The sequence below is a fragment of the Falco naumanni genome, chromosome 10 (genome assembly GCF_017639655.2).
Source record: "Falco naumanni isolate bFalNau1 chromosome 10, bFalNau1.pat, whole genome shotgun sequence".
NCBI lineage: Eukaryota > Metazoa > Chordata > Aves > Falconiformes > Falconidae > Falco > Falco naumanni.
In genome coordinates, this window is record NC_054063.1 from 4,241,399 (window position 1) to 4,267,221 (window position 25,823).

Genomic DNA, 25,823 nt, shown 5'->3' on the forward strand with positions numbered 1-25,823 from the left:
AACCCAGGGATCTGCTGGTGCTGCCACGGAAATGCTTATAATAAAACTCAGCTGTGCCAAAACGAGATGGGGAAATACACTGGGGTTCCAATTTTGTGTTTCCAGGAGAGATTTATCTTGCACAACCAAAATATGCAAAATAATACCCCTCAGTTTCACCAAGGTGAAAAAGCACATTTCCCCCACAATCATTTGTTGTGTAGCAAATCCAGCATAATGCGAGTCTTGACACGGTCATGTTTCTCACCAAAGGCCAACAACTCACGATTAGAGGAAAATACTTATGACTGAAAACAAGATTAAAAAAACCTTGTATACTGAAAACTGTGTGGCTACACCCAAATCTACAAAGGAATGTCTCACATACGCAGGTATTGTGTGTTAAGTACTTTGCAAAAACAGACACCAAATTTAATTTGCAAGTAAAAATATAAAACTTTATTTCTCTGGTGGCATTCTTAATTTTAAATCATACTTTTTAGTTTTCTTTTTTAGAATCTTCCAGAATAATTGACAGAAATAGAATGTAACAGTAAACTGTATTTCTTACCATTCTTTCGTTGCAACGATTTTGGCTCCATTCTGCTCAGAAGAATACCGATTACAAGGCAGTATCTCAAACCCGCTGTCAGTTGCAAACATTCGTAAATAAATAAATACCTGCCACAAAAGAAAACAGTACTTTTCTGTTATAAGCAAGAAAAAGGCAGTGAGGTACTTCATATAAAAATAATGACAGTCAGTGAACCGCACAAAAAACACCACACAAAAAATGAATACTGCAGTGGGATGCTGTTTGCTGAAATGTATTTCTGATTATAAATTTTAGCTATACATATTATGTTCATATTATTTCTTCAGAGTAACTTGCAGGAATCCTCACATGGATAACATGAATATCCAAAGAGTTTAAAAAAATTAAAAGATTCCTCAAACGGTACGAAATTAACCCAACCAATGAAAATGGATTTCTGCTTCAGGTCACTGAGTGGTTGCATTCAAGAAGAATTCTAAGGACCACCGAGACCTAACAATCCACAGGATGCTATTTTGTTCTATCCGGTTCTGAAAAATATATTACTTCCATAACACATGTAGATACTGAATTCAGGGATTGCTGAATACATTCTTTTTAGTTAAAGTGCAGATGTATTATTCAAAAAACACTCTGGGAAAGCAGAATTATTTGCTACCTACTTTTTTTTTTTACACTGCTAAATTTGATCACTTTAAAGTAGGCCAGATTCCTTTTGGTTGTATCTGAGAACAACACACTCATTCCCGAAGAAGGTTTGTTTGCTTTTCTGTTTGTTTTGGTTTTGTTTTGTTTTTAAGTAAAAAAATACTGTGATTTCCTTGCAACTTTCAGAGTCAACCACCTTTATGCTATATACAAAATGGCTTTGGGGTGTGGGAAGTGAAGGAAGAGGAATAACACCTTCCACACAAAGCCTCTCTAACCAAAACAGTTATGGTATTTTGAGGTAGCAAGGCTTCTCCCTTTTCCTTCATCTTTTAGTCACACAGTTCAATTTACAACCACCAAACAAAAAACCCCACCAAAACAAAACAAAAAAAACACCAACACAAAATAAACAAAAAAGGAAGAAAAAACCCTTTCAAAGCATGAAATAAGTCTTTGAAACTCGACTCCCAGAAGCAGGTCTCCTCATCTGCTTATGACTTCAACCAGCAGCAAAAGAGGCAAATGTGTTCTTCTTTTTACATGTGTATTAAATAAAAGGCAATGGTAAGTTAACAAAAAAAAAAAAGGTTTGTGTGTGCACACAGAGCTAGCTGGGTTTTTAAAAAAACAAAGCAAGTTTCTGCTAAAAGGAAATCAAACAAGTAACATTACAGAGCAGTGCATTACTTTACTACTGCTACATTCCTAAGAAATCTGTACATTTTCTTAGCCTTTCAACCATCTGAAAAAGCACATTAATTACAAATACACCTACATGTTCCTTGAACAACCTTTCCTGCATTTTGTTCTTGTTAAGAAAATAGTGCCGGGCCCAGTCACCTGACGTCAAGGACTTGAAGGCTTTTTCTAAGTGCTCGTCTTTCTTAAAACGTTCAATCACCTCTTTTAGTTCTTCTTGCCTTCCTTTTATAGGTCGAAATCTGAAATAAAGAATAAAACTATTCCAGTCCATTGTTACTCATTCTCAACTCTTCCTCACAGCTACTCGCAGCATGGAGTTCTTTTGTTAGCCATATAAATATTTAACTCCTAGTGTAAAGGAACGGATCATTATATTCTCAAATCACAGGTCCTTGTTTCTTGAGGTAAGGTAAAGCCGAGCATATTACTTGGAACATTAAAGCCCTCCATTCTGCTGAGAAGCACAATTTATTTATTGAACAAATTTCTGATAAGATTAACCAACACAGAATAAAATTTCACTGTTTTTGACGCCTATCATTTTGAACAAAACAGCTAAAGAGCTAGCATAATAAAAGCGTTATTGTCCTTACTTTCCTAATGAATTTACTACCATGTGCAAAAAAATCCAGCAAACAGACTGGCTGTAAGTTTCCTAGTTTACACCAGTATTAAGGGATCTTTGCACAGTTCTGCCTTTTATAGCTAGGCTGGGAAGTGTGCATGTGTGTGTGATTCTAAATTTAAGCCCTCTACAACCTCACATACTACACTAGATTTTTTTAAACTGGGAGCAAACAATTCAACAGCACAACTAAAAAGACTGAGTAAGAAATCTCACAACAGAAAAAAATGTGCAACTGTCTTGTGGAATGATTTCAAATCAACTTTTGCCCAACCCAAAGCCATACTATATTGACAAATGCACTGTATGGGCTTCTGTAGATCGCAAGCTCAACATCTGTGTTCATATAAAACACAACTCTTAATGACTACACAAGAAATACCTACAAATTGCAATACACAGCATAGATACAATATCTGTGGAAGACTGAAGTTCCAGAAGTTAGTGTGATCATAAGCATTTTCCCCCAAAATACTGGCTACAGAAACAGGTAGCTGAAAATCACGGGTAGGTAACTTATCACAGTAAACCATGGTACATTAGCAGAGAATTCTGCCTTCTTCTCAAAGCTTGAGATGTAAGAAAAACTATCCTTCATATCTTCAACAGGAAAAAACGGTTACAGAAAAAAGCTATATGACCGCAAGAAGTAGGAGCTCCATTTTTGAGCTGCAAAACCATTGAGATAAAGCAGAACTTAAGAGATTATGTCAATTTCTATACATCACTTTTGACTGAGCACATACCCATACATGCTCCACTTTGGGGTGGAGGCAGGTTTTGTGCACTTTTGAAGTATAGACACCCCAGGGAACTCTTCACAAAGATACAAATTTTCCAGGCTCGCCAGAGAAACAGTTTTCTGCAGCTCCTTTCACAGCTGACACCTTTTGCTTACACAGTGTATGACAAAAGCGATAAACAAGCTAACAACATCTGATTAAATCCGTACGACTGAGTCCCGTTACTTGTTGCTTGAAGTGTGTTACCATGCCAATTTTATTTCCTCTTACTTACCAAATGTATCTGATGACAGAAGTAAACAAGGGGAAATAAAATTCTTGCAGGTGGTGGAAGGAAACCTCATCAACTCCCTTACTGATACCCTGTTTTTAAAATTACCATATCACTTGGCTTATCCTTATCTTTGAACACTGAATGTTGCCAGTAACTTCTTTTCAGATGATCAAATAAGATCTGCTGCTTCTATGCATCTTGTATGGAGAAAACAAAATACCTTCAGTGTTGCACAGCCCAATTTTACTTCACCTTGTAAAATTGTAAGAGCTTAATCAGAAATAACTAATAATGATGAGGATTCAATTTCCTTCATTAGAAGTAAAATGCTGTATTTATGTTCCTGGTACAATGCAGGCTTCCTAACAGCAGCATTACAGGTTATCAGTGTCCCGTGCTACTGCTTTTACACGTCTTCTCCACATTCTGCATCTGAAAAACCTCCCTGTAATATAACTAAGTGACCTTTTAGATCTTTTTGACTATGGCAAAAATTATCAGCATAAACCGTGAGCTTTCATAGAAGAAGATACAGTAAGCAGTTCTGAGAAGACTTTGCTAAGTTTACTTCTGGCTGGGATAACACCAAACAAGATAGCAAGAGTTCATCAAGAAACAGAAGCCCACTTAGAATTGTAGCACACACCGTGCCAAGAAGTTTCAATCAAGTTCTTTATTAAAGAATATACTTATCCCATCTCCCCAAAAAGCAAAATGCCTAACAAGCTGGTGAGACCTCATCCTGGAAGAAAACTCCCTCCCGACTACAGGTGACATGGTCATTATTATTTTTGTTCTGTAGCACGACGAAGTCGCCATTGACTTGCCAGTCAGCTATAAGAAGTGTGTCTCCCGGTTCTCCCCAAAGCAGGAAGACTTTTCCCAGATCTGACAGTCGTAACTCACAGAGCTTCCTCAGATATTAAGGGAATTTAAAATGATACAGCCTGAACTGAACCTGACTAGTTTCAGAACAGGACTTGCTCTCGTTTTCAGTTTTCATCAGAAACAGTTTTCTCAACACTCAATTGTACTTACATCATGAGAAGTACAAAGCACACCAATATGTACCAACATGACAGGCCAACATTTTGTTACGTCTTTATCCACAAACAAAACAGGAGGAAAAGCCACAGGTTTTACAACAGAAATTGATCTTCAGCTATTTCTGCTCTTGCTGGGCTAAATGAACAATTGCCCTCTCCCTTACATTCTATGTATATGTTGAAATGCACCATCTTTTTAGCTAAGTGACCCGCAGGAGCAAAGATAGGTGGAAAACTCATCACATTCAAAATTGCATTAGCACCTGAGACAGGCAACAGAAGTGCAGACAGACATAGGCATACTTGTGTATCATCAAGAAGCTTGGTCTAAACTAAAGAAAGCAGGACCTCCACTCAACCACCAGCGGAGGAAAAAAAAGGAGGAAAAAAATGTAGAGCAAATGCTATGCTTAAACAGTGGCTCTCAAGACCTACAGAAAAAGAATCAACACCCTGCATTTCCTAGCAATTATATACACTTCTTATAGCCCCAAAGCTATTCTGGTCTTTCACAGCATACTACTCTCAGACACTGACTGGATGTCCACCTGAGTAGCCACCTCGGGTAGCTGAGAACCTGGCCCCAACCCTGTAAGTCACTCGCGTACCTCCATTGATCCCATTCAGTAGGTGTTTCTACAGGTTCTTGTCTCAGGCATCCCACACTGCTGGTGGAATTCCTTTAAATGTTTACTAGAAACTCATGCAACATCATTCTTGACAAGCAGAATAGTTAGTGTAAACCAAGTCTTGAAAAGGCCAAAAAGGCAGCTGGAAACTGGAAGGGGGTGAAGAGATTGTAAAACCCCCGAAATGCGAAAAGGTCAGACGAACGTTACACTGTATGCCAGGCATCTGAAACTTGAAACAGGAACTGGGTTTTCCAAAGAACACAACTCTCAGCACTCAAGGGTTCAAAAATTAGCACTAAGTACCACCTGTAGTACCTCTATCAAAATGCTATACCAGTATTCTTTACATGGTGATGAGACAGAGACAATGAGAAAAGACAAACAGGAATCCAAACAAGCAAGTGTCCACCAGTACATGGAAAGATGCTGGAAAACAACATCATGTACAGCATTTCACCTCAAGGGTTCCCAAACCAGTGAAACAGAACAACACTTTGCACCGTGAGCCTGAGTTTGCGAGTTACTTACACCTCAACAGCACGTGCAAACTGCACTGAGAGCATATCAAGTTTAAGAGCTAATCCAGAATACTGCACCAGACTCCTGTGAAATCTTCATTACTTTCTCAGGTGTATCTCCATATATACTTTAAAAGGTACCTTCTGATTTGAGACACTGAAGAAGCCAATATACCAAGGAAGTCTAGAAGTCAAGTGTTCCTTAAGAATTTGAGGGTCTGATGATAAGACACTTTACTTCTCCCAGGAGTATCATGAAATAGCAGTTTATTCATTAGTCTTTCCCAGCACTAACTACCAAAAAGCCAATCACTTTTGAGAAGCAACCTTAAATATGATCATGTTGGTGTTACACAGCCTCCTCATTTATACACAACAAAAAAAAAAAAAATCTATGCATCTGTTAGAAGAATCTACATGACTGTTTTTGAGCACCACCATGAAGACAGCCTGAAAAGACCCCACAGCTAAATGTATATATCTATAAACTGAGCCAAAGAAACTGGCTTTTAAGTGTCAGTGAAATAAGATCCCAGTTCAAAGAAGAGAAATTGAGAGATGGAAAGAGCACAAGAAAACCAACAAAACAAACCAGCCAACCCCGTCTCTAAACAGAGAGACGACTAAAGTCAGAATTGTTTACCCAGATTTCTGGTTTGCTCCTACGAACAGTACCTTTATCAGATTCAAGCACGGAAACTGAACAAGACACACTGGTATTTGAATCTGCTCACAGGCACAGACCCCTTGAGCCACCCTACAAACAGCTTTAGGGGTCAGGTCTCACACGGAGTCTGCTGCAAAACAGTCTGTTGTTCGAAGTAAGCCAAGAATGAAAAACTCAGCTATCACCGCATCTTTAAAGAAATAATAATAGCCCTTCTTCCTGACAAGCTGCAGAACAGAAACTTTTCACACTTTCCTAGGAAATACTTATTTTTCCCTAGTCAACAGGATCCAAAAAAGCTACCGCTATTGCAATCTCAAAATCAGCTAGAAGATGAGCTTATCCCAGTAGTTAAGGGCAAACTGAGGTGGTCTCAATAAGGAAGACGTAAGAAAATGGCTGGGGGAAGCAAAGCTCTCTCTCTCTCTCTCAAGTTTCTCTTACCTCGGAAATACTTAAAGAATCTTGAAACTCCAAGGTATAAAGCCAAAGGTCAGTGAGATGCTTGCCTATAAAGGAAGTTAAAGGAGAGTTTCTGGTAAGTTCAGAAGCACAGTACCTTGCTCAGTCTTAGTCACTGAGAGCAGTGAGTTTGAACAAAAAGGATAAATTGATCCTGCAAGAGATCCAGTACGGAACTCCATCTAGCATACCAGTGCATGATAAAAGAGTTATACTTCTAAATCTCTTAACTTCTGACTAGGGAACATCAAGAAAAGTGAATTCATCAAACATAGCATCCCATTAACCTCTTAACAACAGGCACTTTGTCTGGGTATTTTTATTTAAGTGGCTATGGAAAGACAGCAAGTTACTGTTCATCTAATACCAGAGATTCAGCACACAAGCTGAAACTGCAAGGCTGTTAAGCATTCAAGACACAACAGAAGCTGAAAATAATCTTCTTATAATAAGTGGAAACAATTGATTTAGTTGATATACATTTTGGCTTCCCACCCCGCCCAACCTTGTAGTACAAGTATCTTAATTAGAATCTAGTTATATTAAAAAATCAACTTGTTCTGTGCTTAATCTCCAGTGTTGTTATCTGGAAAAAAACCCACATTCTTTAAAGGCCAAAGTTCAAAACGTCATTTTTAATGATGAAAGTAATCCACATTACTTAAATTTCTTGAACTGAAACTACACACACAACTGTGGTCAAAACTCCAATACAGTCTAGAACAGACATAAAGAAAATTCTAATAACCATGTCATTTCATTCTCCTTAATATGGTTAGCAAATAAATAAGGGTGGATGGGTTCAAAATACATATGGGGGACACAAAAAAAGCCCCAACACTTTCCTTCATTCCTATTCTGACACTCCATGTAGTAAATTTAATTTAGCAGTTACCATGGCTACAGGATGCAAGCCACTCCATCCTTTGGAGTTATAACACCATTTATTGAAATTAAAGGTGAAAGTAGAAAAACTGTGTAAGAGTAAGGTGGTGGGTGTTGGTTAGGAGAGGGGCACAGTTTGGTGTATTTTTTTTTCTTTTTTTTTTTTAAATTCAAAACATTCAGCAGCAGCAAAACAGTTAGTTCCAATGTAATCACTGTGTGTGATTACACACAATGAAGGAAGACAACCAGGAGCAAGTTAAAGGACTTCACCAAATTAAGTTATCAGAAAAAAAGAAAAAAAAAAGAAAAAAGAAAAAAAAAGGAGAAAGCAAGCAGATTTTACACAAAAGTCAAACAAAATCATTTTGGAAAGTATACAAACACAGAGGTCTGAAGAATGTAAAACCTTGACTTCGAAACAGGGTGTTGCCATGTAACAGCTATGTACCTCTAATCCAGTACCTCTATCATGCCACAACACTTAAGTTGAAGTATACAGCCACATAACTTGCTTTACCTCCAAACACCACAGTTCAAGACGAATACCGAGCCCTTTAATTATTATATTGAAATGAGCTAAGGAGCACACAAGAGATTCAGCACAGACCCACGAATACAAGTAATATGGAACCACTTTGCCTTTTTTGTCTTTATTGCTCAACAGTGATTCTAAAGGGACAAAAATTGATGTACTCGGTCAAGTTCAGGAATGACTGACAGTTTACACCAAGGCCAGCAACTGTTCTTGGTGCAGTGTTGAGAGAAAGCAGCTTCCCCACACATCATCCCCAAACACTTCATGTTTGCTATGGAAAACATAGAAATTCTTAAAGCTTATTAGTCCTTTAGTCTCGTGTTACCAGACAAAACCACCTGCACCACACACCTGTTTGCAACATCACTGAAAGCAGCAACACAGTTAGGAAACACCCCTAGATTCCCCTAAACCAACTGACAATGCATTTGACTTCCTAAATCCCTTGCAAATTTCAAAAGACATTGGAACTGCTCTCAGATTCCCTAGCATGATGCTGTCTGTGCTTTAGGGAACCAGGAAACAACAGTGACTGGTAACAGCAGCAGTACGATCAGGAGTCTGGCTTAAGATTTAAATGCTGACACCTTTGTGTGCACGATAGTAAAGACTGGATTAGCCACTGAGGCACGCAACTTCAAGATTCAGTGCTCAGCCTGGGGAAAAGCATCTGAAAATAAAAGACAGCAAGATAAACAAAAATTCACTTGGATTTTTACAAGTGTCAGTCTTAGTATCTGGTGTTAGACAACCTTCAACCCAGGAAGTATAGCTTGCAAAATTAGTTTTGTTTTTACAAAGAGGACAAGCATGCAAGACTAAGTAAATCTTACAGCCAGGATAGCCTTTGTCACAAAAAAAAGGTCTGATATAACAGGATTTGTACAAGAAGCAACAAAACCTCTTAGAGCAGCTATACTTGACAAGATTATGCTTCTTAACATATGGGTGTGGGTTTTTTTTATTATTAATTGCTAATCTGCTATTCTGTCGAGATAAGAGCTACCAATTTGATGAAAGAATGACCACAAGGCCTGTAAAGAGGGCCAGAAGCTCTGAAGACAACCTGCTTTCTCTTGCAAATCCAAAATGATGAAAAGAAAATGTTACTTTTGGGTAAAGCTACTGAAAATGTTTCCAGAGCTACGTTTTATGCTGTCCATCAAATCCCTGGTGACAAGAAGGTATTTCAGAGGAACACTGGACAAACTCAGTGGGGAATCCAATTGTAATCTTTCCAGAACTAGTCTTCAGCTCTTTCAGACACTACTGACTTGACAGCTTACAGAGCTAACAGCCCAATTCCCAAGACAGAGGGCATTCAGGAATTGCAGGACTTTATAGCTACGGCTCCAGGAAAAAAAAAAAAAAAAAAAAAGAAAAAAGAAAAATAACAATCATGTTCTCGTCACCATTCCACCATAAGATCACTAATTCAGTATAAAGAAGATGGAAAACAAAGACATTCCAACAATAATCTAGATATTTTACTAGAAAGTTACGAGGGTTTTTTTCCTCTAATCAATATACTCTAGACAAAACAAAAGGTCTTTACAAATTCTTCAACTACAGGAACAAATGAAATACAGAAAGTGCTTATATAGAAGACAAGTACAAAAATACAGACTTGGCTTCCAGGAGTAAGCTAAAGTACAAATTCAGTGTGGTCATCAACTTATGCAGGGCTGCTCGTTGCAAAACTACAAACCTCTGCTGTTGGGAACACGTAAAAGCAGAATGGTGGCACTGTCCCTTTCACAGCACATCCTCAGACCAGGCAGAAGGGAACAGGAAATAGCTGCTTGCCATCGTACATGGCTGTTTCATTTTAAGTGCACCTCAATACACAAACTATGTAACTAATACGACCTCATCACACTGAAGTAGAAAATGCCCAAACATAAGCTGTAAACCTTAATTTCTACTACAGTCACTGTGCTGGCATCTGGTAAACACTCCAGTCTTTTTGTATTGCTTTCCCTCCACCTTCCCTGAAAGCCATACAAGAACAATATCTCAGGAGCTCTAGAAAGACTACAGTTTACTAGATGGAATGAAGATGACCTAAGTGTCACAGGTACAGTAACAAGCAGATGTCATCACCGTATCAAAAAGATAAACAAGAACTATGCTGACGCCTTTATTTTCACTCATTGCAACAATAGAAACTCTCTCAATAGGACATTATGAAAGAGCCAAGAAGACGTGTTTCTGGTAGGAATTGTAAGCCTCACCTAAGTATTTCCCATAGTGCTCCAAGATTATTAACTACAGTCCTTGAAGGCTGCCTGTAACTGTTCTCCAAGTCTGAGATAGGAAGAAATACATGATGATAGCCTTTGTGTAGTCTTTTGATTCAAATTAGTAATTAAAGTAGTATTTTAGGTGTTCAAAACATATCAGCAGAAAACATTTATGAAAGTAGCTTCTCCAACTATTTAACAATGAATACATCTTTTCCTTAATAAAAAGCGTACAAATTAACTACCCGTGCATAACTTGCAGACTACCATTCACACAACAACAACAACAGTCTTTTGAGCATATATATTTAGCTTGATTAACTGCAGGAAATACAAAGACACTCTGAACTGTAAGAACATCTACCTGGACACAGCTTTGGGCACAATGTGCGAGCACAGAGGCACAACACAATAGCACAATGCAATACTGCACAATGCAATAGCATGGACGCAACAGGAAGAACTCAAGTATTCCTCAAAGACAGATGTTGCAGTCTCCAGTGGAAAAAAAAATCTCTTTGGAGCAAGTCTTTACAGTGATTAGGACCACTCTGCTGCAATTTCATGTGCAACTCATGCTGTCAGGTTATACCAGCAACCATTTACGTTACGTGACACCACCAATTAGTCTAGCAGACATTTTTGAGGCAATCTGCTTTTTACATACATAAATACAAAAATCTACCTAAGTGCTACTCTGGTTATGTGACCATGCTCTGCAGGTAAACTGTTCTTCTTTAAAAACCGCCACAGCAACAGTCTGAAGGGTTGAGCAGCCTGTTTCCCATGATGTATGGCCTGGAAACCCCAGCTCTTATTATTGTACAATAATAAGCACACCGTTCCTGTCCTTAGAAACTTACCACTTACATACAGCTTCTCCATTAAGCTAGCAATGCAGATCTTGTACACAAACAAAAGCTTAATAGAGATCTACAGACTATACTTACAATCAGCAGTATGTCTATAAAACAGGAAGAAGCATGCAACAACTAAACCCCACGGCCACACCGAATTTAGACCATAAGTATTCAGACAAGTGCATAACAGTGCAAAAGTATATGCAATTCTTTTTTTAAGCAAGTTCCCAGCGTGCACATTAATTTATCTTATACATGCAGACATGTCTGAGTATCATTCCTTTAGCATGAGTCTGCAAGAACTTAAAATCAAGTGGCACCAACACTGAAGTGCTCAGGAGCTGCACCTTTCTTGTGATGTCCTACAAGTAAGGGGGGTGGGGGGAGTACCCAGGCACATGAAATAAACAGAAAAGTCCCCAAACACTAATTTCTGTCTTCGAAATATTTCAAAGGACTAAGGGTTTAAAACTTATGATTAACTTAACTGTTTAAGCTAGGAAACAGTGTCTGCCAACAACCTGTTCTACAGCATAAAAACACGAGGGCTAACAGAAAGACCTATGACAGCGTTACAAATGCACGCTGCCACACAGCTCTGAGTTCCAGTTTCACATGCAATTCCGTTTTAAAGGCGGCAGCTACTCACAAATAGCTATTTATTCAGACTTCCACAAACATGCAAGAAATTCCATAGTTTTGCTCTGCTTACATCAACTAAGAAGATGAAATCTTTTCTAGAAAAATAAAGACAAGTTACCTAGTATTCATTTTGTGTGTCTGAAAACCTAAATAGGGATCAAGAACCAAACTAGTTGCTAGGTCATCGTTTTCACACAGTTCCTTGGCAGACATTCCAGAGGAAGGCACATAACGACTTTGACCCTCAAATCCTGAAGCACCGCTACCTGCAAACAAGAGAGCATATATTAGATATTGTTTAAGGAATGTTACAAAGTCCAGCTATGCTCATGGACAGACAGCCACGGGTTGGGAGACAAACAATATACAATATTTAAGGGAGATATATGGTATCTCAAGAAGCAAGAGCACAGTTAATTTTTCACTCTTGCTTTTGTTCATTTTTGTAGTAGCTAATGGAGAAAGCTATTTTAGAATGTATTTTATGGGTGTCTTAATTAATTTTGCTTTCCTTCTCTCTTCCCCTCCCCCACTACAAGCACCTTTCCAGACTACACAGTTCAGTTATGCCTGCCTCTCAAGTTTCTGACCTATAAATGTGAAAATTTCAAACCTGTTTTTCCCAGAATCTGAATAAAGGACTTAAAGTGAATTTATATTTAGCCCAGACCAACAGTAAAAATAAAAATCCACCTTCCTTAAAACCATTTCACAATGACTATCAATATATGTGACTTCATTCAAAATGGGATTTACTTCTACATGCACATCTACTAAAAGTTGGGCTAGTAATTCAAATTACATTATCATCCGCTTCCAATCACACTAGTTCTCACTTCATGCCAATCGTGTATTTTATACTTATACAGTTTTTCTTCACTTAACTTTTGGACTGATCTGAAGAGATCTATATACCTGAAGTGAGTTAACACATCCAACAAATACAAACACGATTAATACTTCTGACGATAGCTACATGCTGAATGCAGACCTCCTTCATGAAGACAAGACTGAAGCCTGACTTGCAAATTGATGAGGTGAATGACATACAGCGCTAGGCCCCATAAACATGTACATACATCTGCTAGACCTTCTCTCAACTCCATTTTTGCCCGTCTTCGGATTCTCCTTTCCAGCATGCTGCAGTTTGGTCTGATTCTGTGCATGGTCATTAGACGACTTGCTTCCACTTCTCCTGCCATTCACCACCATGTTCTTGGATTCTCCCAGCCACTTCATTCCCACAGACAATCTGACTCAGTTGCATTTAGTCACTTTTCAAAAGGCTTGGAGAAGTGGATGAATAATTTCAGTTCCAATTCCTACCAGAAGCAAAACATAAACATGATTAGAACTTACTGGGAAACTGTTTCCAAGACACAGTTTTAACAAAAAGAAGAAAAAAAAAAAAAAGAAAGAAAGAAAAAGGGGATGGGGGAAAGACTGAGATCTGCATTTGTATTAGAAAGAAAGAAAAGCAGTTAATTAGCACTAGTACAGTGAACTGCTGCAAGTACAGATATCCACAGGTGAAGTATTGTCCTATGACTTACAATCACATCTGGAAGCAAAGACAGAATTCTAAAGCTGATAGAATTGAGCTGTCCATAGCAGTTTAAGAGCTGGACTATACAGACATTATACCTATATATTTATATAGGCATACATACACATGGATAAACAGACACACAGTTATGTTACACCAAAAACTGAGTATTTTCAAACACACCCAATTACAATTTTATTTCCTAATAAATGAAACCTGTAACCTGTTTGGAACTCTATGGCGAAGAATGACATTTATATAAACATCCTCCAGGAACTAAAGATGAACACAGTTAAAGAAACAATAGGAAAAAGAAAAGCAACCAGAAAAATGACAACATTTTTGGAATGGGGGTGGGGGAAAGATGTTAAACCTTTACTGAAAAATCAGAGTTCAAAAAACCCTCAATGATGATCTAGAGGGCCCAGGCTACTTTTACTGTTCCATGGAACAAAAAAAAAGCGCCAGTCACAACACACCTGGCTCAATGGGCCAGTAGTAAGTGGGGTCACAAACAGAGCTGAAATTTTACAGTGGCCAGCAAAGCACATGCTAGTTTTTGTCTGTAGCCTCAATGCCTTCTGCATAAATAATTAGAAGAAAGTTACTAATGCTTTTGTACACAGTTGTGTCTCACTCTGTATAACTTGCAGGAAAAAATCCAATGCTGATTTAAACAACTATTTTACAACTACATTTATGCATTAGTAATTAATTTATTTGGTTTTAATTAATCGTCCTCCCTACTGCTGCCTCATAAAGAAACAAAGCATACCTTTTCTTTTTACTGTAATTTAAAAAAGAACATTCATGCTCTGCTCCCAGCAGATAACACCACGTAACAGGCATTTCAATCTGCTAAGAAATTTGCAACAAACTAACAAAAGTTTTGACAGTGTCTTTTGTAGAAATTACGTTTTTAATCAGCTAAGAGTAGCAAACTACTGATTTCTGTTAGACAACTTCATAACCGAGGAATTTAAAGCTACAGAAATATTTATGGCCAGACGATTAGTAACTAAGTCACTTTAAAAGATTCAGAAGATTGAGGTATTAGAGAAAAACAGTAGGTAAGTGACTTTAATAGATACATTGGCTCAAACATTTTCATAGAACTATCATTCAGAAGTCTGCAGGTTTTAAAAAGTTTTACAAATTGTCAAAGAAGGATAGTAAGATTATTGACAAAAATATAACAAATCATACTGAGGAAAAGCTGGCTCAGCTACTGCCTCAATATAAAGAAAAAGAATTGAGACAATTTTAGTGGACAAGGAATTTTCTTGCTGCCAGTGCCAAGTGGTGACTGGCTTTGACCTCAAGATTAAACAACAGTTTAAAATGTCTATTTTGCTGGACCAGCAATCTTTAACTGAGCTGGAACCAGCCAGTTTGACTACCAGAATGCAAAAGTTGCTCTGCATAATGAAAAAATTCTTTAGGAAGTTACTAGATACAGCCTTCAGAAAACAAACCAGGGACTGAAAATTTGCTTGGGAAAACCCTATTCGTTGCATTCAGCTATAAGCAGAACCACAGATTTTTACATAGTACCTCTAAAAACGACCCCTGGAAATCTTGGAGCTAAACCTGCACTAGGCAACACTAAACTGTTTTGCTTTTTTTTTTTTTTTTTGGTCCATCATAGAGCTTGCCTGATAACATACATTTAAAAAGGAAAAAACCCCAAAACAACCCAAATAAAACCCCAAAACTTTCTTGTTAAGCATCCCACCTGAACTTCTTTCAGAACACAGCTATCCCATGAAGATCTGCCACTGACTGACTACCACATAAACACTTAATGACAAATTCAGTCTCCCCTCTTTCTGCTTAATTACTTTTACAGCTCTACATACTTTAATTAAACTCTATTCCCTGTTTTTGTAACAGTGGTAATAAACAGCATTAAAACGAAAACTACATCAAAGACTTCCACTAAATTCAGCCTCGGTCTCTTTGTAAGCCAGGATGCAACTATACTCCACAGCGCGCCACATGCAGTTTGGGAGCAGTACAGGCAAACAAAGTCAACCATGAAGTCAGACCATGGGCAATTACTGTATTGGATGCAACGATCTGGAGGAAAAACATCCAATACAGCAGCACTTCTGACAACTAACAGGTACAGTAGCTACACTTCCAGCTGGAAAAAGGCGTACTCTGAACAAAGAAGGAAACTGATCTTCCATCAGTCCAGTTGGGGAAGGGTGAGTACTATCTCTGCTAACACACTTCTCCCTAACAAATACAGTAACGACAAGGGAAGTATCATAGCAAAGGTAAGGAGGAATGTGGCCACAGAAAAACACTCAAACCATACTCTTAGTATATACTTCGTTAGGAAAAATACTCACTTTTGCTGCAAAGTACCTTGATATAGATGACAACAGAAGTCCTTCCCAAGCAAAATCAAGTCATTCGCCTAGCAAATATTCTTGTGAAAAACCATTTATTTGAGCCTAGCAAGCAAGACAATCTTTGTCTCCATCTACTGCTGCCTTTTATTTTCTAATACCAGCCAGATGACAAACTTGAAGACCGCAACTGTGCTTCTTCAGCCTCTACTCCTTCTCCCAATAGACAAACGCTGCTTTTAAGGGGTAGTGTGAAAAGCCAGAACCAGCAGACAGGATTCCTTTCCCAGTGAATACCACAGTTCCTAGTGCCAACAGATAACCTAAAAGAGAGCAAGAGGTGCCCCACTCATCACCCCGTGTTCCTTAATACATCTTCAGGTGAGGTTTGCTCTCAACACTTTCTACATCAGCCTCATGCTGACAAGTCCTTTAGGAACAGAGAGAGACAAGTAACAGATGAACACCATTTTCCTATTCAAGAAAAAAAAGGAACATATTCCACCTCCACATACTTTGAAATTCCTGCTAAAGGGCTCCACCATTATATAATGTAGCATCACCCATGGATCATTTATGACTTTGGGTATATCTATACCGTGAAGTTTACCAGCACAACTACAGCTTCCAAGGGACCTTTTTTATTTCAATGCAAATATCCACATTGCTTTTTTAACCCTTTATTAATTACACTACTACTCGTTATAACTATACTGCCTTTTATAATTCTATTATGGTAGTTTTACAGGCACGTTTCCTCAAATGTCAAAAAGTAGCTCAATCACATTTGGCACCTCTCACTGAAGAGTTTAACATTTCATTGCAGAAGTGCCCTCAAAAATGAAAACTCAAGTTTCATTTACCTGGTTCTAAATTTATTGTGAGCATTATTTGCATTTCTGTAACATTCAGAAGCACAAACATCATTAACGCGGTCATCATGTAATACGCTCACAAAGCCAGACTTATCCATGTGTTTACCAGACTGATTAAACAGTACCATTCACATTTATATCACACATGGAAAGCTTCAGTCCTTTTATACTGGGAAGTGTAGTAAATACCTATGAATTTGAGTAAAGAAATTCTATGGCGGTTAAAATGGATCTCAAAAGCTGTCTGAGCTTCCCAGGTTTTAGGCTCTCATCTCTGAAATCTATCAATTCAGAAAAGTTTTGTTGTGAGGGGGGAAAAAAAAGCTGAACAAAATCAAATCAATAAAACCCTAAGCCACAGAAACACATACATCAGTAACCATAAGAAATTCAAGTATCATTTATTTTAGTCTTCCATAAGACAGTTTTTGTATATATTTATTACTTAAAGGACAAGGACAGCTTCTAAATAGAGACAGTGGATTTTGTTCATCCCTCTCCAGGCCACAGGCAAAGACATCAGGATCAGGAGGTTTCCTCCCAGGCATGGTCATCCTCCTCTTCCCTATGGTCTCCAGTACACAGGCAGCCAAAGGACTTCCTTCTAAAATAGGGTTTCTTTTTTATTTCTGTTTAAGAACTCAAACATCTAAACCAGTTTTGGGGTTTTGTTTTGGGTTTTTTTGTTTGTTTATTTTGGTGCTTTCTTTTAAAATTAACTATAGCTGCAAAAAGTCTTCCTCAACAAGACAATGGCCTAAGGCAAATACAGGACACACAAAAAAAAAAAGACCCAATGACCACAGCCTCAGCTTTTCTGGAGAAATCAGTGATATTAAAAGATATAAGTTTCATTATTGATAGTTCTAAAAAAAGCAACAGACCTTGGAATTTGGGAAGCAGAGCAGAATTATGCAACCAGGTTTTCTATAGAATCACTAGGCTGTAGACTATTTCCTCTAGCCACTGCATCCAGGTAAGGAAGAAAAAAAAAAATCCACACACCCCCCAAAAATGTTTTAAGTTTCTAAGACCACAAAAGACTCTGAACAAAGTCAAAGTGAAATGAAAAATTGCGCAGCTTTAAGGAGTTATTCAACAGCCTCAAATCTTATTTCAGTTACTGCTTTTGACAGCTCAGACAAGTGCCATTAAGCCAGAGAGGAAAGGGAGGCATAGGATGCTCCTGGCTCACAGAGGGTGTGAAGCCAAGGTACAGTGTCACTTCAAACAGAAACCTAACGTTGTATGTTACACTACAAATTATTATCGATGATACTAAAACACAGCAAAACCAGGCATGGAACAGAGGTCTTTGCAACCACAGGAGGTGACCAAAAGAAAAAAAAAAAAAAAAAGAAAAGGTATTTGGGAGTTTACTTCCCCATAATCCATGTAGTCAAAGCTGTACCTCAAAGACAGGCCAGGCAGTCCCACAGGACTTCAAAGATTCTGGAGCTGAGGGTGTGATTCCTCAACAGGACAAAAGCTACCTAGGAAATGCTACTTCAGTCCCACCCCTGCAGATGCTTATTTCAGCCACCTGATTTCATACCCACTTTTGACTTTCTTTGCCCCTGGGATAAGCTGGTTCAGTAAATTAAACCACCAGAAAAACAAGGGGGAAAAAATGTTTTTTGGATGTTTCTTTTCAGCTGCTTAGTTCTCAGAATAAGCTCGGTGAAGAATTGGACAGGGGTTAACAGCAGCACGTGGGAGGCTGTAAGGCTGTGTCAAAATTACCAGCTCGTGTCAGTTCAAACTGTTGCAGAACTCCAGCCCCAGGATGGGGGTTTGTGAGAGCACATGTGGATTCAAACCGGAGCCAAACCCAGGATTCAGCCCCGCACCCATAGCTCAGTCTGTACACTGCCACTTTCCCTTGTGCCAGTCCCTTCGCTGCCACGTGATTTCTGTGTGTCAATCAGGATGCTAATCCAAGTACAATGCAGGCACAGAAGCAATAGGTGCTAGTACGAACGAGCAGCAGAGAGGGAATGCACAGAGAAATGCTTCAGCAGCTCCTGCCCCTTCTCCTCTCCCTCCCCACCCCCCCCCACTAGGTGCTGGCTCAGGGTGAAACCAAATAACGGGCTGAGCAAAGCACCCTAAAGGCTGCATGATTCCCCCCCAGCTCACTGCAGCAACTCCAGCGTTCAGCAGGTTTTCACAGACCAGTCCAAAAGCTTGCTGTTTCTGCCAATTCACACAAACATTTCCACCAGTTCTGGAGCTCAGCGGAGCTCTCCATAACTCAGTTTAACCCACTACCCCAACAGGGGGGTCAGCGGGTACTTTTCTGCTGGTTTAATGTGCTGAGTGGGTTTAGCAAAGGATCCAATGGGCACTAGAGCAAGAGAGGATGCAGTACCGGAGGAGCAGCAGCAGAACCTTTCAGAGGGGAAGAAAAAGCATCAGCTGTTTGAAGAGTTTAGCTATGTGACTTACACCGGTTCAGCCGAACCTAGCAGCTCAGGGGAGCCCCACCATGGCTGGCACAAACCACACCATAGTTCAACGAAGGCTTCAAACCAGCATAACCTCAAAAGCAGCCCTGCTGCCTCCCTGCCTGTATGTGCCTGCTTCCACACCATCCTCCCTCTGTGCCAGCAAAACCACTGGGGAGGCAAGTGGTGACCGTCAGGGGAGTCACCAGAAAAGTCCGAACCTCCCTGGCCTGAACCACAGTATACAAGAGGATGCTGCCGGAGGGTGGGGGGACAAGGTCAGGAGCACTTAAGCTAGGACTGCTCCTAAATGCTCTGCGTTCTCAAACCACAGCTATGGATTCACTGTTTGGCCCAGAAGTAACATACCTTACACTTACTATGTTAATTTGGGCATGTTGCATTAAAGCACAACGCTGTTTGAAGTGAAAAGGATACTGGGAATTGTAGTCCTGCAGTAGGATAGTGCTAGCAGAGCAAAACAAGTATTCAAGAGCCTTGTCAGTCCTGTTACCAAGTATACAAGGATACATCATCCCACTTATTAATTTAATCATCCCACTTATTCATTTAATACGCAATGCACTAAGTAATTACTTTAAATAAGGCTTACTTTCCAGTTTGCAAACTCAAATGGGTATAAAGCAGAGATGTTTGTACGTGTCTGGCTCTAATAACAGAATAGCAGGGTAAACAAACCCCGTTTTTCAATCAAATAAATCTTAATTTCCTCACACAGCCTCAGTTGCAAGGAAGAAGGCTTGAAGAATTCAAGACAAAAGATCATCTTTAGTGAAAGCAGAAGAGGATGCACGCACAGCTACAGTGCCAAGACGGCAGAAACAGGGCATGACTGTCTCAACTTACTCTGACACATTTTAGCCTCATTGATTAAAACCTCCCACTATGTATTCGTAGTTACGCTATTAAACACTTCGATCAAATCGCCGCCTCATATGTGTCACCCTGCGCTGAGTTCAACCCGCCAGACAACTACACCAAGTTACAGACTTCAGATCCTCACACAGCCTGCGACACAACTCGACAAAACACCTCGGACTCTCTCTGCCACCCGCTGCTTCACTTTTTCAGCGAGCAGCGTGTGGAAGACCAAATGACTTTTAAGTTTCAGATACAGATGCCGGACGAAGATTGTGCTTTCCCCCCCTTCCTTAAAAGCATGTATTCCGCGATAAAAAACCAATAAAAATAAAAATCACGAAACACTCCAGGATGTCAGGCGTTAATTGCAGCAGGCTCCGAGCGCGGAACGGTGGCTCAAACAGCCCGTAATGCCAAGCGAGCGGCACAGCCGGGCTCGGAGCTGCTGCTGGGGCTGGCCCCGAGGCGGGAGCCGTGTCGCCGGGCCCGGCAGTGCCGCAGCGGGACCGCACGAACCGCCGCCGACTGCCGGCCCTGCCAGGTCCCCGCTCGCCCCCGGGGCTGAGCCCACCCGCAGGGAGCGCGGCGGGGCCGGGCCGGGCCCTCCCCGGCCCCCTGCTGCCCCCTAGGGCCCCCCGCCGCCCCCGGCCCCGCCTGCCGACACCCCCGTGCCCGCGGGGCCCGCAGCGCCGGGCCCGGCTGTCAGCGCGGCGACCAGCCCGCCCTCCCCCTACCCCCGGCGGCGGGGCCCTGCGCGGTGCGCGCCCCCCCTCACCGCCCCAGCCGGGCCGCGGCGGGGGCAGCGCAGCGGGCACGCCGCCTGACGGCCCCCCGGAGCCCCCGGCCCCGCCGCGGGGCGCCCCCCGCTGCACCGCCCGCTGACAGGCCGGGCCTGGCGCCTGCCCCGCTCGCAGGGCCCCCACCCCCCCCCAAAGACACGGACTCACCTCCCCGCTGCCCCCGCGCTGGGTCCCTCGGCGCTGCCCCAGCCGGCGCTGGGGGAAAATGAATCATCAAAGGGGAAGGAGCGAGGGGGAAAAAGGGGAGGAAGGTGGGGAGGGGGCGAAGCGAAGGCTGAGCGAGGGAAGGGCGGCGGGGGAGGAAAACGAAGGAAGGGGAGAAAAAAAAAAAAAAGCGGCGATAGTGATAAAAAATAATTCCGAGTGGGGGGAGGAAAAAAATGGCGGATTAAAATCCAAGATGGCGGCGCCGAGCAGCGAGCGGTGCAGGGGGGAGGCGACGGAGCGAAGCGCGTAGAGATCCCTCCGCCGAGCCCCGCGAGAAAGAGTCCCCTGGGCTCCCTCGCAGAGACCCCGCAGGGCGGCCGCGAGGACGGGCCGCTGTCGCCGCCGGTTCCTCCTCTTTCTTTCTTCTCTGCGGGGAGCCCTCTTTCCGCCGGGCTGCCGAGGCGGGCAGGCCACCGCGCTCCTAAGTTTCTTCTTCTTTCTGCCGGTGCCGCGACCTCCTCGCCCCGTCTGGGGAGACACCGCCTGCCCCTGCGCTGCCGGCGGCGGAGGGACACGGCGGCAAGCACGGCCTCACGCCCGCCGCCGCGGAGGGATACAGCGCTGGAAAGAAAACACAGCCCGCCCCCCTCCCGCAACCTCCGCTGCTCCCGCTCCCTCCCGCCACCCCCTCACTCCGGCGGCAACAGAGACAGCCCGGCCGCCCGCCAGCCCCCGCGCCCCGGCCGCGCAGGAGGGACGGCGCGGCCTGCCGCTCCCATGACAGCTCAGCGCGGCGCTGCGCCGCGGCGGAGGGATTTCGCTGAGAGAAAACAAGATCCGGTCCACCCGCGGCTCGGGCCGTGTGTGCGGGGAAGAAGTGCCGGTCCGCCTCACGCGGCGGTGGGATCCCTCCGCCCGGAGCTGCCCTTTAAATACGGGGGACTCCCCGCCGCGGGGGCGAGTGGTGAACGGCTGCTTTAGTGGCCCCGGGTGGTCGGAGGGGGCTTTAGGTGCTTCTTTCGCTCTGACTCCGGGGTTTGTGAGGGGGTAGTCGGCCTGAGGGTGCGGGAGCCGCAACTTCAGCGCCTCAGGGAGCTTCCGGGCTTCGCACCTGCTCCCCCCGCCGCTGAGGAGAGGCATTTAAAAATGGCCCCTGCGGCCTGCCGGGGCTGGGACGGCTCCTCCCGTCCTGGGCTGCCCTGCAGGGCCGGGATGCCCCCTTCTCCGCTACTCCCGGCTCCTGAAGCCCACCCCGGGGAGCCGGGGGGTGACCCGGGGGGGGTCGCCTGCCCCTCAGCACGAGCCCCCTCAGAACAAAAGGTGGCAGTGGGATACCAGGCCACCACGGCAGCAGAAAAGGGATGAATTAAATGCGTTTCTGGAGAAAAAAACACCCAGAAACTTGTTAATACAGTAACTGACGAGTGTTTCCACATTTGTAGGAGTTGGAAAACTTGAAGGCAAGTGTTTTCTGCTCAAAGTTCAGAAGTTTTATTATTTTATGACATGCCTCGTGTTGCCCTTCGTGTGTGGTGTCATGTGGCCTGCTGATTACAGTATGGGTTGTTCTCAAATACCATTTCCTAAGTCTACTAGAAGCTTTTCAGTTATTTGCATTCATTTTAAGCTAAATTTGAATGCTTGTGGAAGAGGAAAAGCTTTGCTGCATAACGTCTTTCAGTAGCCACTTGCCAAAAATGCTAAATCCTCAGTTTTGTCCCCAGTAGGATGCTAAATTTTTTTAATTAAATATAATTTTGTGTGGAATGGGGTTTAATTTTGCTTTAATTATATAAGCAAAACAATTGTCTGTGTGCCCCAACAAACCAAATTGTTAGCTAAATAGATTTTACTCTAATTTGATAACAAGAAGTTGCCTCTGAAGCTGAGATTGTTGCAGGCCCCATTGCTAAACCAGATTAACACAGACTTTTACGGTTAAATTACAAATCTCTGAAAGACTTACTTCAGACCTGAATGGGCTATTAATAACATTGCAAGCACTGACACACTGATAATATTGGTAACAAGGTGTGTATATGGTTTTATAGATGCACCAGGTTGTCCCGTATATTTACGGGAACGAGTGCTGTCGCGTCGGAAGGTTAGATATTGCTAGAGTGGAAGATGCCGGCTTCAGTCCTGACAGTAACAAGAGTTTTTCATAGCTCCAGCAACAGGTGGTAAGTCCTTAATTGTGTTTGAAGCAGTGCACACAGAAACCCTTATTTACATCTCCAGCGTAGACTCCAGCAGGTGATCTAGTGACAAAGCCCTGGCTACATCTGAAAGGATGTTATTTTTTTCAGAATACATTCATCTAAACCTTATTTCCTCTGCTATTCTGGTAACAAAAGTTAAAGAAAAAATAAGCATTGTTTCCGGTTTGATTACATTTGGGTTTATTATTTCTTCTATGTTATATTGTTTTCCCATTGTAGTTCCCATTGTTCAATTAATTCAACAAAACAAAATGCCGCCTTTGAAAATAAGAAAGTTGGGTGTTCAAGCCATGGTCAAATCATGACAGGATGCTTCAGGAATAAGCTTACCCTGTTAAAAATTTTTGAGTGCCCATGTTTTTTCTGGAAAACAGTAGATAACATGGCAATTAGCTCCCAACCAAATGTAGTTTCATAAATTTGTTATATTTTTTATTGTGAAAGACATAGATTCAACACCAGTTTCACTGCCTAAGATAATACCACTGTACCAGGCTTAACCCTCACCAGAACATGAAAGGTCTCAGATAAAACAAACTTCTATTGTTTTCCAATTAGTTATCAAAGGATGGTGATGATGGCACTGTTTTCTAAAGGCATAAAAATTTCATTCAGTTACGTGTTACTTGGGATATCTGTGGTGATTCTGTGACTTCTGCTGGAGAATTTTTTTCTGATATTATGAGACCAAAAGATTTAGAGCGTCTGCCAGGCAATGGATGAGTTTATTTCAGTTGGCAAGAATCAGTAGCCTTTAATTCCCAAAGTAGTATTTCTTAGTCATTGCAGTTATAAAAATCTGCTTTTTCCTGATTTCGTAGAAGTTCCCACTTTGGGAATAGTAACTTTTACATTTCTACTGTCCCATATATGCTATGACAGTACAGGCCTACTATTGCAAACGTTTTTGGTCATCTGGTTTTCACTGAAAATCTGTAGTTATTGAAATATTTATGTCATGAGTGGTTTTGTAAAAAACGTCTTTCAAGAAGCAAAACTTGAAATTTAGACTTGAGTTACGTGAAGAAGCTGCTGCTGCATTGTGATCTCTGGGGCTTTGTATCGGTCCAGATTTCTGCCCACAGCTGCAGGTCAGAATCCAGCCCTCAGCCCTAAGCTTCCCTATTCAAAACCACCCCTGCAACAAAACCTTTCCATTGATATGAAGCCAAATCCAGCTTAAGCTGAAAAAGATACAGCTCTAGCTGGGCAAATGGTGTTTTGTCCCTGTATGCCTGTATGTCCATTCTTACTTTATTTGCAAATCTGACTTAAATACTGTGGCAATGGGTAATTTGGAGGACCACAAACATATAACCACAATTGAAAAGTCCATCACCCGCTCGACAGTTTTACTCAGCCACGCAGACGTTTGGGGTTGTTTTGCTTACTTTTATTCTGCAGTACTTTTACACAGAACCAGCATAGGCATTCCTGAAACGGACATCTGGGAGCGTTTATGTGCCAATAACAAAGCCGAGTTGTCATACATGTTCTGGCTTTTTAGCAGGCCTGCTGGGCTATAAGGCACCTTTGTGCTATGAAAGTATTAAGGCACACCACGTCTTGTTCTATAACTTATATTGGAACATATTGTTTTCCAACATATAACTTACATTGGAATTTTAAACTGGAAATACTGTGCCCAAATCCCTATCACCAGTTCCACCGATTTTAAGAGCCCAGCAGTATCACCCAGTGAAGTAGAAGCATGGGGAAACAGAAAGAAACACAAGGAAGAAGCTGAAGTAAATAGTAGAGTGTAATGAGCTTGAAATTTCATTGATGGTAATGTTTTGTCTCCTGTTTACAGCAAGCAGATGCTCTATAGCCATTATTTTTACTTTTGGGAAGAAATGACGTGCAAAGGGGTAACAGGTTTCACATTGCAAATGACACTTTTCTATTGGCATGGGCACACAGAGAATTTGTTTCCTTTGTATGCTGAGCGAGTAAATATCATCTTGTGCCATCTTTGAGAGGATCAATCCCTTCCATCTGTGCAGGAGCATGGCCCTAAGCTCTAGCCACTGTGCCTCGCTAACTTGCTGAGAGGCGTACCACTGCAATCAATGTGTAATCACCTCTGGCTGATGTCACAAGTCGGTTTTCACTGACTATTAGAAACCCAAAGTTGAACATTGCAAATGAATGTACATAGGAATAAAATTAAAGAAGTCTTCTATAAAAATCTTACTAATTTATCAAAAATATACATCTTCTTAGTAACAGATGGTCAATAATAGATGATAGATGGCCTCCTCTGTGTAAATTAATGGCTGTAATTCACTTGAGGGGATCTGCTGATGTCATAAACTGCCAGAGTGCAGCTTGAGTGATTTATTAACAGCTGCAGAAATCCTAGAGTGAATTACATCCTTGTATTCACTTAGGGTCTGCAGAGTGTTATTTATAAAATACGGAGGTTTGTATTTCTTCATTATTCTAAGGATCTTTTCTGTGACTTAATACAGGGGCATGGTGCAGAAATTATGAGTATAAAAGCTGAGCTCCCTGCCGGCAG

The 25,823-nt window shown here is 41.6% G+C and overlaps 1 protein-coding gene across 2 annotated transcripts in view; it reads right to left on the bottom strand.

Moving 5' to 3' along the window:
- The window catches only part of KMT5B (lysine methyltransferase 5B), a 30,463-nt gene extending 8,741 nt beyond the window's left edge, over positions 1 to 21,722 (bottom strand). The window contains exons 1-5 of one of the 2 annotated variants that reach the window (XM_040608456.1): positions 21,078 to 21,722; positions 13,103 to 13,345; positions 12,142 to 12,289; positions 1,962 to 2,127; positions 551 to 660 (exon numbers count right to left, since the gene is read on the bottom strand). In XM_040608456.1, the coding sequence (XP_040464390.1) occupies positions 551 to 660; positions 1,962 to 2,127; positions 12,142 to 12,289; positions 13,103 to 13,262 (584 nt within the window). In that variant the 5' untranslated portion in view covers positions 13,263 to 13,345; positions 21,078 to 21,722. Of the gene's footprint in view, positions 1 to 550; positions 661 to 1,961; positions 2,128 to 12,141; positions 12,290 to 13,102; positions 13,346 to 21,077 lie in introns of those variants that run through there. The other variant, XM_040608457.1, reaches the window with a different exon arrangement.
- Between the last annotated feature and the right edge of the window lie 4,101 nt (positions 21,723 to 25,823).